Below are 16,529 nucleotides of genomic sequence, written 5' to 3' on the forward strand. Positions count from 1 at the left end.
GGTTCCCGCACGATAAACGAATTTGCAGTACAGACTTGCCGGCATCAAATTGTATCTTATATATAAAATTCTCGTGTCACAATGTTAGTCACCTTACTCCTCCGAAACGGCTTTACTGATTTAACCAAATTTTATATGCATATTCAGTGGGTCTGAGAATCGGCCACTGGGTACTTTTTATATTGATAAGTGCATTTGTTGAATAAATAATAGTAAATTATTACAACTCGAGACTGACGGCGACCATTGTTTGTGCGACGGGATAGCGATGGACGTTGCCATGGTGACATACTTATTTAGTCACTTCAATAAAATAATACGGGCGAAATACTTTATATGGCAAATAAACGTTTGCCGAGACAGCTAGTTTTATATAAAGCTAGATGAGTTTCCCGGGAATCAAAGCATCCGCATACCTTTAAACAAAATCGGTTCATGTGGTCGTGAAGAGGCATCAGACAGACAGACAAACAAATAGACATACAGACACCCTTTCACATTTAAAATATAAGCATGGATTTTAAAGCCTAAAGGCTACAACATGATTTTGTTTTTATGCGGTACGAGTTACGACCGAATACTGACCGAATATTTTCTCATCTCTAGAGAACAGACTCACGTATTCGACCTCATGACCGAAACACACTATCAATGTTAAAAGCCACCATTATCATAACATTATCATTTCGGTAATTAATATAAATTGAATGATAAATTATTATGTATCAGTTCAAACAAAAACAATGACTTCTTTTCAATCTAAATAATTTTTTTATGAATTGTACAAAATAATATTATGTTATGATAATTACGGAGATAAAAGAATCGACATTGTATGAATTTCACAATGTGTATGAATGGGTTCTTTAGTGTTTTATCAAAATTTGGTAGAAGCCTAAGAAAAAACCAAAACAAAAATATATAGAATAAGGCCACCATGGTCTATATTTTGACGTGGGAGAGACATGCTCCGGCACGAAAGGGCCAGCTCGACCGGAGAAATATCACGGGCTCACAGAAAACCGGCGTGAAACAGCGCTTGCGCTGTGTTTCGCCGAGTGAGTGAGTTTACCGGAGGCCCAATCCCCTAACCTTTTCCCTTCCCTACTATCTCCTATTTCCTTCCTTACCCTCCCCTATTCCCTTCCCTACCCTCCCCTATTACCATATTTCCTCTTAAAAGGCCGGCAACGCACCTGCAGCTCTTCTGATGCTGCGAGTGTCCTTGGGCGACGGAAGTTGCTTTCCATCTTTTCATAAAAAAAATAAAGGTGCTCCCTCACCGAGAGCATTCGCGTGTAATGTATCATTATAGATTCGACTTTGAGCATTTCACAACAAGTTGACTTCACTGACACGTAGCATTGATGTTACAAGTTGTATCAAGATATTACACACTGTATCATTACAAGGTGCGCATTGTAATGCTCGACTCTTCTCCCTCACTGATGTAATGCTAGACTCTGTAACGTTACATTACAAGCGAATGCTCTCGGTGAGGGAGCATCTTAACAAATAACCATGATTGTGTTCCCTCATCTCTTAAGCTCGCTGTACCTTTTGGAACAATATTGGGCCAACCCATTAAGCCAGTGTAAAGTACGTGATGTAGTGGTAATGTAATGTCGCTCCTAACTTATGGCCAATGTAGGCCTCAACGCGATGGCCCAATATGCTCACTCAACGCGTTGGCCCAATGCGCTCACTCAACGCGTTAGCCCGATGAAGGCTTTATAGCATACACAATCGACGTTGGCTTAGGCCTTATGACCATATAATATATCAGAAACAAACGGTGGTTTAATACCTCTGTGCTTATGACGAATATGCTAAAACATTCTCGATATGTTTGTCCATCATGGCCAACGTATAAATACCGCGTTTTAAGCTCTGTTCTCCAATAAGCCATTACCGCCTGCAATCGATGAATTTGGAGTGGTTCAGCAAACCTTTGATTACAACTACATGAAATATTACACGCATAAGTTTAATAACGATAGATAACAGTACATGTTCTGATAGCCGTTGAGTACGGTCAACAAAAAAATATCCACACTCCACAGCCGAACATATAATTTTTAGTTTCTCGGTTAAAAATAAAGATACTAATGTATTTACAACTAGATCACTTGTCGAGCTCTATCGTGCGGGAACCAATTTTTTTTAAATTACCAATTTATTGCATTGTCATTGGCTCTTAATATGACGTATGCAAATTTCGAATTAATTAGTCACGCAGAAACAAACGGAATTTAACAACGCGCTAAATATAGTTAGAAACTTACTGGATATAGGTAAAAATCGTGTTCAAAGATTTCGTTTCATACATATACAGCCCGTACAATTCACAACCACAAGACGCCGCTACTGGCATAATATTTCCTGTAGTTTTCACTTTTTATACAACAGTTGACGCCGGTGATCGCCACACACTACAGCGATTCACTTTACGACCAATAGACTAGCTTAAGGTGACGCCGCGTTAAAGTATAAAAATCGTTTTGGATATGTTTTAGATCGAAACAAGAAATGGAACAGCAAGAAATGGAAAGGGCGTAAGCGACAAAATGGTTTTTGTCGCGTAATTTAAAAGCCATAAATATATTTCATATAAGCTATTGGCAAATTATAGTGTATGCTTGAACTAATCTATGTACAAATTTTGGAAGCTTAAATCGCAAATAATAACTCCTCTGTTGGCAAAATTGAGTTCCCTTTTTTTTACAGAGGTCTTTTTGATTAATTATTCTGTGTTATAAAAGTTGAGCAATCGTGTTTGCTATGGGTAATTCAAAGACAAAGACATGATGAATACTTTTTTTTACATAAATACCTCTATAAGTATTTTATAATTATTACAATCTAGCCTAACTAATACTAATAAGTAATTTACATTAACTTGATCTGCTAGGTAGAGTGATTAATACTGACAATGAACTTTAATTTCTTAGCTTTAGTCATTGCTGAGAAAAATCGATATCGCTACAGCCAAATTATCAAGGCGTCGCCTTAAAATGAGATGTGCCTGGTCAGATAAGCATTTTGTCGTTTGCAGATGTTCATAGTGATCAATAATTAATCTGTCTGTGTGTCTAGTTGGGTGTGTGTGCAATTATCGCATAATTAATTACAGTGCGATCAATTTGTATTAATTAATCTTTTAGCGATACAGACATTATGTCAATTGACTTAAGTAAGTATATTAATTACACAATTAGTTGTGAGAAGAGCTTTAAGTGTAGTTTATAATTAATTATGTAAATGACGCCTGCAACTCCAATGCGCCAAAGTATTTACATTCTACATACCTATTATCTACCTACCAATTTCTTATTTCAGCAAAATCGTTTCAGCGGTTTGGGCGTGAAGAGGTAACAGACAGACAGACACACTTTCGCATTTGTATTAGTATGGACAATGGACATAATATATCTAGCTGACCTGCCAAAAATTGTTTTGACATAATAAATAACAGGCGATAAGAGAATAATAAGCTTGTGAGCTCTTGTGAGTCAAAAGAAAATGTTTTAAAAATTAATAAATTATAAGCAAAAAACTTTTTGAAAAAAAGCTTTTATTTAAATACTTTAAAAAGAAGAAAATAAATTTCCCTTTAAAAATTCTAACTATTAAGTTATAACCTCAATATATTATACAATTTGCATGATAATAAAAGCTTGTCGCGAGACTTATAATTAATTTTTTAGTTAAATCTCTGACTAGATTTCTTATCTCTGCTTGATTGTGGTTTGTTTTATTTCAAGAATTTGTTAAATCTCATTAACTTAATTTAAGTCTTTAAGAAATCGTACTTAATTTTTTCGTACTTACTTCTACGTACTACTACGCGACACGACGCGACACGACATGACTTTTCAATTTACTCTCAATAAGCCTTTTTGTTTGATACCCATATTGCAGAAGTGCTTTAAAAAAAACTATATTCCCCTATCTTAGATGAGCCGCCATATTGGATGTAGAATGACATTACATTCGTTTCCGAGTTACTCTCAATGAGCCCTTTCATTTGATACCCATATTGCAGAAGTGTATTAAAAATAACTATATTCCCATATCTTAGATGAGGCGCCATATTGGATGAAGAATGACATTACATTCGTTTCCAAGTTACTCTCAATGAGCCCTTTCATTTGATACCCATATTGCAGAAGTGCATTAAAAATAACTAAGTATACCTCTATCTTGGATGAGCCGCCATATTGGATGTAGAATGACATTACATTCGTTTCCGAGTTACTCTCAATGAGCCCTTTCATTTGATACCCATATTGCAGAAGTGTATTAAAAATAACTATATTCCCATATCTTAGATGAGGCGCCATATTGGATGAAGAATGACATTACATTCGTTTCCAAGTTACTCTCAATGAGCTCTTTCATTTGATACCCATATTGCAGAAGTGTATTAAAAATAACTAAGTATACCTCTATCTTGGATGAGCCGCCATATTGGATGTAGAATGACATTACATTCGTTTCCGAGTTACTCTCAATGAGCCCTTTCATTTGATACCCATATTGCAGAAGTGCATTAAAAACAACTATATTCCCATATCTTAGATGAGCCGCCATATTGGATGTAGAATGACATTACATTCGTTTCCGAGTTACTCTCAATGAGCCCTTTCATTTGATACCCATATTGCAGAAGTGCATTAAAAATAACTAAGTATACCTCTATCTTGGATGAGCCGCCATATTGGATGTAGAATGACATTACATTCGTTTCCGAGTTACTCTCAATGAGCCCTTTCATTTGATACCCATATTGCAGAAGTGTATTAAAAATAACTATATTCCCATATCTTAGATGAGGCGCCATATTGGATGAAGAATGACATTACATTCGTTTCCAAGTTACTCTCAATGAGCTCTTTCATTTGATACCCATATTGCAGAAGTGTATTAAAAATAACTAAGTATACCTCTATCTTGGATGAGCCGCCATATTGGATGTAGTATGACATTACATTCGTTTTCGAGTTACTCTCAAAAAGCCCTTTCATTTAATATCCATATTGTAGAACTGCATAGAAAATAACTATTTCGCCATCTTGGATGGTCGGCCATATTGGATTTAGAGTGATATCACATACAATATCATGTATTGTCATCCAAACTAAACGCGCCTGCAAAATTTCAGCTCGATCAGTTAAATATATCTACTCCAAAATTGAGTTCCAAGATTTCACCCGAACATACATACTTACATACATACAGAGCAAGTTAAATAAAAGCTTTTAAAAAGGCGTTGATTCAGCGGTTTAAGTTTAAAGACACAAATACACTTTCGAATTCATAACATTACTATGTACTTAATACATAAACTATGTTATTATTAACTAGTTTATAGTGTACACAATATACATCAGGGTTAATCGCCAGTAGGGTTGGGCGCCGAGCGGGCGGTCGGCGGCCATATTCTAATGAACTTCCATCAAATTTACAATATTATGACGCTTATGATGCTACAAAATACACGGCTACAATACTGTTTATTTACTCAACAATATGAATGCAAAATCAATGAAGATTAGCTTCTTTTCCAAGATTCTTTTAAAACCAAAAAATATGATGGCATAGCATTTTCATTAACATAAGCAATTATAAGTCGCATACGTCTAGTCGCACGCACACAAACACCGTATCGAGTTTCGAACTAAACTAGACGATGGATGGCAACGCCGCGCCGCACCGACAGGCACATGTGCCGTTCGGAGTGGCGGGTGTTAGGTTTATTTTCGTTACGGAATTTCTTGATTAGGTCGCCGCGCTCAAAGCCCGCTCTATACAATAGCCTAAAAATTATCTTATAATACTTATATAAAATTCTCGTGTCACAATGTTAGGCCGCGTACTCCTCCGAAACGGCTTTACTGGTTTTAAGCAAATTTTATATACATGCATATTCAGTGGGTCTGAGAATCGGCTATTGGCTACTTTTTATATTGATAAGTGCATTCGTTGAATAAATAATAGTAAATTATTACAACTCGAGACTGACGGCGACCATTGTTTGTGCGACGGGATAGTGATGGACGTTGCCATGGTGACATACTTATTTAGTCACTTCAATAAAATAATATGGGCGAAATTTTACCTACTTTTAAATATTATGGCAAAGCAACGTTTGCCGGGACAGCTAGTATTCCTATAATATTTACAATATAGTCTTATGAACCAATGGAGCCAAGATGAGGCCCCTTCCATTGATTGTTCTATTAGTAGAAACCAAATATTTGATCAAATAAATAGCGGAAAATGAAATAATATTAATATGATTTCAACGAATTATATTTGCGTAAGGCCGGGTAGGTATTTACATATACAATTACGTTGTTTGAGATACGAAAATACATGAAATGAGCTCAATAATTGAAGAAATGAGTGGATGAACCACGTAAGTCGTAACTAACAATTTAAAAGTTCCGTTTTGGAACGAAGTTTCTTATCGCGCGTTCGACGTAAAGGAGACTAGACAGAACGATATTTGACCTCGGCACTTTTTAATTACTATCTGCATGGTAGGGGCAGAGGGCGTTGATAATATTCCTGTGCGTCAACTAGATGGCGTTTTTTGAGAATAAACAGGGGAAAATAATTTTGAAATAAAAAAATGTGGATTTTATTATAAAATCCATATGTAGTCAGATAGATATATTAGCTAGATGATAAAGTAGCTAAGTTACAAGGTTTATTAAAACTTATAAGGGAAAATTGATTTATTGTTTTTATGTTGCGAAATATTAGTTACCGGCTTCTTCCCCTCATGTCAATAATTCTGAATGACGCGAAAATTAACAATATTAAAATTCATTTCGTTCCAATGATTTTTGATTAATGATTTATGTGTAAATTTTTACACGTGGTTCTGGCCTTAAAAACTGTGCATTTTGCACGTAATGTCAAATGGAAAATTGGAGTAGGATTCTTTACTATACTGTACTCGGCGAAACATGGCGGTAGCGGTCATTGAACATTGACAAAAACTTGTCATTTTCTATATAAACCGCAAATGACAATGAAGTGTCAGATGTTGTCAATCGCGGCTTTGTATAGAAAATGACAAGTTTTTGACAGGGAGTCAATGACGGCTACCGCCATGACGTGTCGCCGAGTACAGTATATACAGGATGTAACAAAAATAAGTGATAATACTTTAGGGTGTGTACGTGTTCCTTGTAGAGAGTTCACTGTGAAAGTAGCAGCGCTGAAAGACCAAAAAAATTTTTCACTTTTGTATGGGGAAACTCGTGACGCTCGGGCCATTGCCCATACAAAAGTGAAAAAAAAATTCGTCTTTCAGAGCTGCTACTTTAACAGTGAACTCTCTACAAGGAACACGTACACACCCTAAAGTATTATCACTTACTTTTGTTACACCCTGTATATTTAGATACTTACCTATATGAAGTTACGAATGTAAACATAATCCTACTAATATTATAAAGGCGAAAGTTTGTTTGGATGTATAGATGTATGGATGTATGGATGTGTGGATGTATGGATGTTTGTTACTCTTTCACGCAAAAACTACTGAACGGATTTTAATGAAACTTTACAATAATATAGCTTATACGTCAGAATAACACATAGGCTACAATTTTAACCGACTTTCAAAATGGGGGTGGTGTTATGTTCGTTTTCTTATGTTCAACGATTACTTCGTTTGTTAACCGATTTTCAAAATTTTTCTTTTGGCATATAGGGTATCATCCCAATTTGGTATTATATTCACAAAAGTGGTGATCTGATGAAGGATCCATAAGTAATAGAGGGAACTCCTCAAAATTTATATGGAAACATGTGGCGACTTCGGTTTCGTGAGAAGTATTCTAAGCATATGCTACCAACAAGTAAGATTTTGCACCGAGGTATACCCAGGGCTGTAGCTAGAGTCAAATTTGAGGTAGGGCAGCGTCGGTTACAGGTAGGGCGGAAGCAAAAAAAATCGGTCAAGTGCGAGTCGGATTCGTGCACGAAGGGTTTCATACCGTTATAGATAAAAAATAGGCCAAAATTGTGTTTTTTGTAATTGAGCCCCCGTTAAATATAAATGTTATTTTAATTGTATTATTAATTAATTAAGTGATTTCGCAAAAATGTCCAGTGCCTACTGTTGCCATTAATATCACTATGCAGCAAAAAAGGCCAAAAAACATGAATCCTTAAATATTGATTTTATTTTGTTTTTAGTATTTGTTGTTTTGATTTATCTCTAGGTCAATGATGTATTCAATTCATTCAATAGTTATTCTTAGATACTTAAAAAAATTCTGTGACAAAGCATGAGCACTATATCTAAGAACTACATATTATTAAATCCTCAATTACGAAGAACAAGCGAACAATATGGTTAAACTTCTGGATGTAGTGATCCACGAGTAGCGATTGTATTTTGCGCTTTCACCTGTTTTGAGCAGTGAGGTTTTTCGTCGTCAATTTGCTCTTCAACCTTCCGTTTTTTTCCAAAGAAAGCCCGTATATCCATCGCGAAATCAAAGAATATTCAATTTAATATTATGTCAATACAAAAAAGAACTGTATTTATTTTTAAAGAAAACACTCTTTACTTTACTTCACTTGAACCAAACAACCAACAATCATAAACAACCTTTCGGTAATGTAAAATGTTTATTAACTGGGATTCCCCGTACGAAAGATTGCCGATATTGTAATCTATGGTATTCACAGATACTATTATAATTAAATGGACGCATCGCTTCATGTAATCGTGATTCAAATGCCATCTATACACAGAACAAAGAATTATTATCGACGACTTCTGTGGCCCAATGGTTGGGCGTGTGGCAGCTTAATCCGGGGGTCGCGGGTTCGAATCCTGCCAACGGAACAAAAAGTTTTTAAAGGTATAATAAAAATCTTAACTATATAATGTATAGTTTATATAAGAATAAAGTATATTTCTGTTGTCTAATACCTGTAATGCAAGTCCTTTAGGTCTTCCTTTTTAGGGTTCCGTACCCAAAGGGTAAAAACGGGACCCTATTACTGAGACTTCGATGTCTGTCCGTCTGTTTCCAGGCTGTAACTCAAGAACGGTAATAGCTAGAGAAATGAAATTTTCACAGATTATGTATTTCTGTTGCCGCTATAACAACAAGTACCTACTAAAAACAAAATAAATTAAATATTTAAGGAGGGCTCCCATACAACAAACGTGATTTTTCTAACATTTTTTGCTTAACTATCAATGATGACAACAGGTAGGTAACTTGAAATTTTCACAAAGGTCTTAATAATATATGTAATTTAATAAATACCTAATAATAAAAGTTAAAAAAAAATTAAGGGTTAGGTAGGTAGGTAGGTCCCATACTATTTTTGCTCTACAACGGTACGTGCGCGGTATAACCCTTCGTGCGCGGGTCCGACTCGCACTTGGCCGATTATTGGTATTTTTAAGGTAGGGCATTGTGATTTTAAGGTAGGGCATTGCCCCACTATGCCCCCCCCTAGCTACGGCCCTGGGTATACCTGGTATACCGTGGTTCGGAAGGTGGTGAGAGAACTCCTGATTCTTTATAGATACAAGTTTGGGAGTTTCAGCGTTGTTTTAAGAATGGAAAGCATATGCTACTATGCAAATTACATTCATCATCATCCTCATCATCACTACCATATTATACCATACATCGTCCCATGGTTATGACTTATGAGCCTATAATGTTATTGGTACTTTTCATAGTCTTTTAGATTGAGACTCGAGTTTGTCAAGCGATAATTGAAAAAAAAACTTAATATTATAAACCTGAAGAGTATGTTTGCTTGAACGCGCTAATCTCAGGAACTACTGGTCCGATTTAAAAACTTATTTCAGTGTTAGATAGCTAATTATCGAGTAAGACTATAGGTTATATATTATCACGCTAAGACTTATACGACCGAAGAAACTCAGGAAAATGTGGGAAAAACGGGGGAAATATTAGAAATTACGAACTACTGGAGCAATTTTTATGGCAATATTTGGCACAGATATAGAGTCAACCAAGTGAAGGGAGTAGGGACATAAGAGCTATTTTTATGGAAAAGTACGGTTTCCGTAAAATTCCTAATTTACGCGGGCGAAGCCGCGCGGGACATCTAGTATGTAACTAGTATGTAACAGAGAAGACATTATGATGGTATGCAATCACACAAACTTATATCATGAGTTTGAGATTCAGTTTAGAGATTTCTTTTAATACAAAAGCGAGGAAAATTATTCAGTTTGTTTATGTATGTATGTGTCCTCGTAGCGGCTAAATACTGGTACAAGTTAAACAAGGTGGTAATAGAATATGAGAATAATTGGTGCCGCAGGTGTTAAAGGCTATTTTTCTCTATATTTTATATTTTTCACGTAGCCGAGTTACAGGTTTTTAATCATAAAATCATCAAGCCCCGTACGAGCACCGGTGTTCGCGACAGCAGTAGAATACAATAGCATTCCCGAGAATCCCCGACCGAAGGATTAATCTGTGGCTATTAAGACCCAGGCAACCTAACCTAACAAGAGTGTTGCGAAATCAGCCCAAGTCCCTTATGAGACTATGCAGGAATTACCTTAGACTTACTAAGTATTATATACTTAGCCCTAAATATTTTGTTATACTTACCCATCTCAAACGTCGGGAGAAGTTTGGATAAGCTTCGTCGAGACGCTACTTTCTGGCCTGAGCCTGACTTGATAAGATTGTAGGATTAGTTTCAACCTCTAATTTGATAATAAACTTTATTAAGCTAGGACGGCATTATCGTTCTATGATAAGGTCCTTTCATTCTAGATTTAAAATAAACTTGAGAGGTGTCAAGAGACACCCGGTTGGAACGAAATTATATAAAAAAAAAGAGAGAGAGAGAGAGAGGCAGAGATAAATACGCACAGCTTACAACTATAGCATTTACCGATACTTTTCTGTCATATCGTTACAATCTAGTTTGACAGTTTTCCAAATACACTCCTAATTAAGCAACTTTTCTTCTCGTAAGATAGATTTTGTATATGTGTTGTGCTGTTTAATATGTGGGATGATGTGTGATGTGATGAGTGATGATGATGAAGGAGGCGTGTTCTGTCGAGGGTCACCAATGTGGGATGATGTGTGGCGGTACAAAGGAAGATCTTCCGACCGAGCTAGGTGGTATGCTCGGTCAGGCCGAAGCCCACGTGATACATCTCAGCTGTCGTATATATACCGACGCGCTCAGAAAACTTCGATAGCGCGATGCAGGAATGTTTGGCGAATTATGGGTGCCGCCACAAATACTAAAACAGAAGCAGAATTCTAACACTTTTGTGTACCACAACTCACAAGTTTTTTAAGCCCCTCAAATAATTATAATTTTGTACTATAGAAGAAATTACTTCGTAGGCAAGTGGACGGAAGCTTCGGAAGACATGTAATAGGCCCGCTCGTCTCCGTCCTGCGTGGAAGTAGGAACACGGTCGGGTTTTAGTGGGTACAGCTGCGGCCACTTACCATCTCTTCGGCCGTAGCAAGTCCCACATACCCCGGTGGTCCTTCCCCAACGCTACCGGGCATTTCCCGACCAAAAAAAAGGCAAGTGGCGGACCTACATTATTCAGTCAGGTTATGTCAAGTCAAGAGTCGAAATCTGCCCGATGGACTTGACATGTCAATGCGATTCAATGTTTTCACGCTGGAGGCAGCACCAGCATAGACAGTAAACAAAATGTTTTGTTCGACGTTTTTTTTTTTTTTTTTATGAAATAAGGGGGCAAACGAGCAAACGGGTCACCTGATGGAAAGCAACTTCCGTCGCCCATGGACACTCGCAGCATCAGAAGAGCTGCATGTGCGTTGCCGGCCTTTTAAGAGGGAATAGGGTAATAGGGGAGTGTAGGGAAGGGAAGGGAATAGGGGAGGGTAGGAAAGGGAATAGGGTAGGGGATTGGGCCTCCGGTAAATTCACTCACTCGGTGAAACACAGCGCAAGCGCTGTTTCACGCCGGTTTTCTGTGAGAACGTGGTGTTTATTCGGTCGAGCCGGCCCATTCGTGCCGAAGCATGGCTCTCCCACGTTTGGCAACGTTTCTGTCAATATTCTGATAATATGATGAGTAACTATAACTTATTAAGCACACCGCACAATTTATACCGTCGCTTCCACTCCATTCCGCGCCGCGTCGGTATACCTTAAATAATTGAGTGTGTACTGTAATATTATGTTTACAACCAATGACATGAACCTTGAACAATGTTCTTTGTGATTCCGAATCCCGTGTATTGTGCTAAATGTAGCATGTACGAGTATTCCCCTGGCATTAGATTATGTAGGTGTAGTACATGACACGACTACATGTACCCAATAAGCGCTATTCCAGCTATTGTATTAGTAATGCTGGCTTTGTGCTAGCAAATATCAGATAATTTGATTCATAGGCAGATGGTAGACGTTCGTAATAGGCAATATTACGCTTAGGTCAGAGCAGAGGGCGCTACTAGCATATACAGTAAATAATCCGACCAAATTCGATATGTTTCACACGTCATATTATCAGAATATTGACAGAAACGTTGCCAAACGTCGAACAAAACTTTTTGTTTACTGTCTATGCTGGTGTTGTCTCCAGCGTGAAAACATTGAATCGAATTAACATGTCCAGGGCCGTCTCTGGCCCATGTGGCGCCCGTGTGCAAACATTACCCTAGCGCCCCCTAATAAGCGCGCGCGCGGTCAAAATGAAATGGGTACAAAGTAAAAGTACAGTTTGTTCGGCCGCTTAAGGGTGAGGACTCTAAGCAGTGGCTTCTTTCGTTCCACCAGACGAACTATAACAGCACATCAAGCTACCACATAAGTACTGTAAAATTTATCCAATATAATATAGACAACAAACTCTATTGTTATTTGTTTGTAGATTGAAGCTTTTTTCGGTTTTGCCCATGATGTGCTCTTGAGTCTTGACTGACCCTAACAAGCCTAACCCCAAAACGTAAATTTTATATCGCTTAAGTAGGTACTTCAATTTTACTTTAAATTTCATGTTCTATATTTATTAAACATCACATCATCACAACATCGGTATTAATTCGATTTCATTGAAGAGCTCTAACTTCTCTACATCCGAAGAGCCAGCATGGCACAGTTTGTTTTCTAAATTAGAACACTGTGATTTTTTGTATCTAAATCCAAATCCTCCCACTACTTATTTTGAATAAACGAGCGATAGGACACTCACTATTACACCAAATAATATAATCTTCATTTATGTGTTTTAAGGTTCATTTCACGTTGAAAAATAAAGATTATAATATTTATATTGCAAAAGCCGAGCCGCTCATGGCGCGTCTTGCTTTGCTGTAATTCTACAAATATAAGAAGAGCTTCGGATATTACACAAAAATGTTTGCAAACTGGAGTTCTTTTTGCGTTGGTCAATAAAGCAGGGGCCGTGGCGGCCGGCCAGCGCGGGCGCGCGCCGACTGCAAGCGGCGCTCGGCGCCCCTAGGACTGCGGCGCCCGCGTGCACCACACACATTGCACCTAAGGGAAAGACGCCCCTGAACATGTCAAGTCCATCGGGCAGATTCCGAATCTTGACTTGACATAACCTGACTAACTAATGTAGGTCCGCCACTTGCTTTTTTACAAAATATAGGTAGTAGTCCTAATTTCATTGAAACTAAGGTCGAATTTCGACCATTGGGCGATGTTTTATTAGTAGTATTTATTAGCTTTACTACTAGCCTTTACGAATTCTTTTGTACACACGACGCGAAACGCGGTCAACAGCAGTTCAAATATCAAACATCTTTACATCCATTAAAAGCTTCTGCATTCGGAACTTTACCCAAATATCACGTACGGAAACCCGAAACGCAGGAAATGTAATCGAATCCCACCATTATCGTTTGGAACAGGCCCCTTAGACAAATTCCCTTTCGTTAAAAACGATGACGAAATTCGTTATCACAATGTATGGGATTTGACATTAGTCTTCGCAAGCGAAATATCATTTACGTGGACTTATGTCAAACCACATACATTTTGATAACGAATTTCGTCATCGTTTTTGATGAAAGGGACTTTGTCTAAGGGGCCAGGATTGCTAGCCTGTTTTAAATGTGTTTATTTCTGTCGCCTCTTCACGCTACCATTGAAAAAAAATATATAAAGATACTTACGTATCTCAGAAAAGGCCAAGTAGGCCATTAGGACACGTGAGTTTTTTTGTGGAAAAACACAGCTCGCTAGCACAAAAATTTGTTTATAACGATAAACAATTTTTTGTGCAAGCGAAGCGAGGTTTCGGGCAATATATTTTAGTAATTCATAAATGTTCCATTCATGACGTAGTTCAATCATAATAATATGATAAATTCAGTCAAGGAAATGTTAGGAAAATTGTCGGGAGTCACCGAAGTAACTTCTTCAGCGAGAAAACGCAGTGACACAGCAAACCATATTATTTTGTTCGGAATGCGTGACTATATTATAGCACTTGAGTTTTAGAATAATATACAGTGTGTAACAAAAATAAGTGATAATACTTTAGGGTGTGTACGTCTTCCTTGTAGAGAGTTCATTGTGAAAGTAGCAGCTCTGAAAGACGAAATTTTTTTTTCACTTTTGTATGGGCAAGGGCCAGAGCGTCACGAGTTTCCCCATACAAAAGTGAAAAAATTTTTTGGTCTTTCAGCGCTGCTACTTTCACAGTGAACTCTCTAGAAGGAACACGAACAAACCCTAAAGTAGGTATTATCACTTATTTCTGTTACACCCTGTATAAGTCTCCTGTTTTCGACAATCATTCACGTTTCTTTTTAAATCACCGAAAATAAATTTCTGTGACTCTGAGAAATTATTAATCGAACAAAATAATCGCTGTGTATGTACTACTTCTAGTTTTTGCCTCGCTAACAAAATTAGGACTAAAAAAAGTTTAGGTACGTCACCGAAGGTAAAAATTCCACTCTTAGAATTTTTTATTTAAATGTATTGTGGTCGAAAAAAAAATATGACAGTCGCGTCTTATAAAATATACCCAAACTAATTGATAACATCTAATTTCATCCTGAAAAGCGTTTTTACACTGCCATTTCCATTCCAGCTTCGTAAAAAATGCGTTTGGGAAATTCACCCATACACCAAAATCAAATTCTATTCAGCGATTTACGGATATACTTTCGCATTTACTTATAACATAAGACGTTTACATCCTTCTTAATCTATCATCCGCTTGCACTTGTCGAGATTCTAAAATACCTAATATTGAAACGCAAAAAAAAAATAATGTCATTTTATGTTTCTATATTGCTATCATATTCTTTTGTTGCAGGTACACAATGGCTCGCGTCACAGTTCAAAGATCAGTTTGAGAATCACCCAACATGCTGGAGAGACAGCGGTACAACACAACTTATAACGACACGGACGTCGACAACACAAGACTCATATCACTGTTGACCAACAACAACAGTGACATAGGAGAATGGCTGAAGGTTCTAGAAGACATGAGAAGCAAATACAATATTACTGTGTCGGTAAAAGGGTGCGATTTTACCGATTACTGCGCGGGGGAATTCCGAAGTGTGATCTTGGCGTATAACAGCGTCCATGGATATATTAGTTTCTTGGTATGTTTTTTTCTGCTATAGTCAATGATATTCTACTTATACAGATATGTTACGTCCATACTATTTTCCGGCTTAAATCTCTTCCGAACAATTTTCAAATTCAAAATTGCAGACATTGACAAATTTGACAGATGAGTGAAACAAAAGATACGAAAAACCATTTACGTAAAAGAGACAGTTCTATTTTTAAATGTCGAATCGTATCGCTGTCTCTTTCTTCGCCTGAGCTATGACGAAAAATCGTTTTTTTCCGAAAAAAAAATTGAAAATGTAAATAATCGAGGTATTTATTGCAATCAAGACATGTGGTAAGAGATTCCATGTGTTTTGTTTACTTTCGAGTCATAATTGGTGCATTTTCGATACACGCACGACGTCATTTTCAATTTATTTAGGTAAGACAAGACGCGGCACATTCGTGACTGTGCTCGATGCAGACTAAACAACAGACTGCCCAATTGGGCCGTATTTGAAGCTTCACAACGCGCGCGGTAGTAACATATCTGGTTTGAGTATTTCATCATTGGCTATAGGCAAATCGTAGGCTTATATTTTTTTTATAATAACATAAAAATGGATGTGGGCGAAAAGTCCAAAGACTGGCCAATCTGGTTGTGTTCTCTTTTCAAATAAGTACTAAAAATTAGGCCTCCGAAATCACTCTCCCCAACCGCAAAATTATACTCTACGTTTATATGAAATTGATCACAAATCATGAATGAGAGCGAGTAAAATTAATGGCCAGAAATTATTAAAAAAAAATATATCATACTTGCTGATTTTAAACCACAATGCTAGTCACAAACACTTTATATCTACATTTTGTGACCTGTGATCCAATCTACTTATAAAATTTTTCAAAGACGCTAGACTGAAACTGCATTATGTAGATTGTAGAGACGA

At 37.1% G+C, this 16,529-nt stretch overlaps 1 protein-coding gene across 1 annotated transcript in view; it reads left to right on the plus strand.

Annotated features, from left to right (window-relative positions):
* Positions 1-16,529, plus strand: part of LOC121737272 (G-protein coupled receptor dmsr-1-like) — a 49,806-nt gene that overhangs the window by 13,516 nt on the left and 19,761 nt on the right. Inside the window, exon 2 of the mRNA XM_042128896.1 lies at positions 15,329-15,626. Within this exon, the coding sequence (XP_041984830.1) occupies positions 15,381-15,626 (246 nt within the window). The 5' untranslated portion in view covers positions 15,329-15,380. The remainder of the gene's footprint in view (positions 1-15,328; positions 15,627-16,529) is intronic.

The sequence above is a fragment of the Aricia agestis genome, chromosome 20, assembly GCF_905147365.1.
Source record: "Aricia agestis chromosome 20, ilAriAges1.1, whole genome shotgun sequence".
Lineage (NCBI taxonomy): Eukaryota > Metazoa > Arthropoda > Insecta > Lepidoptera > Lycaenidae > Aricia > Aricia agestis.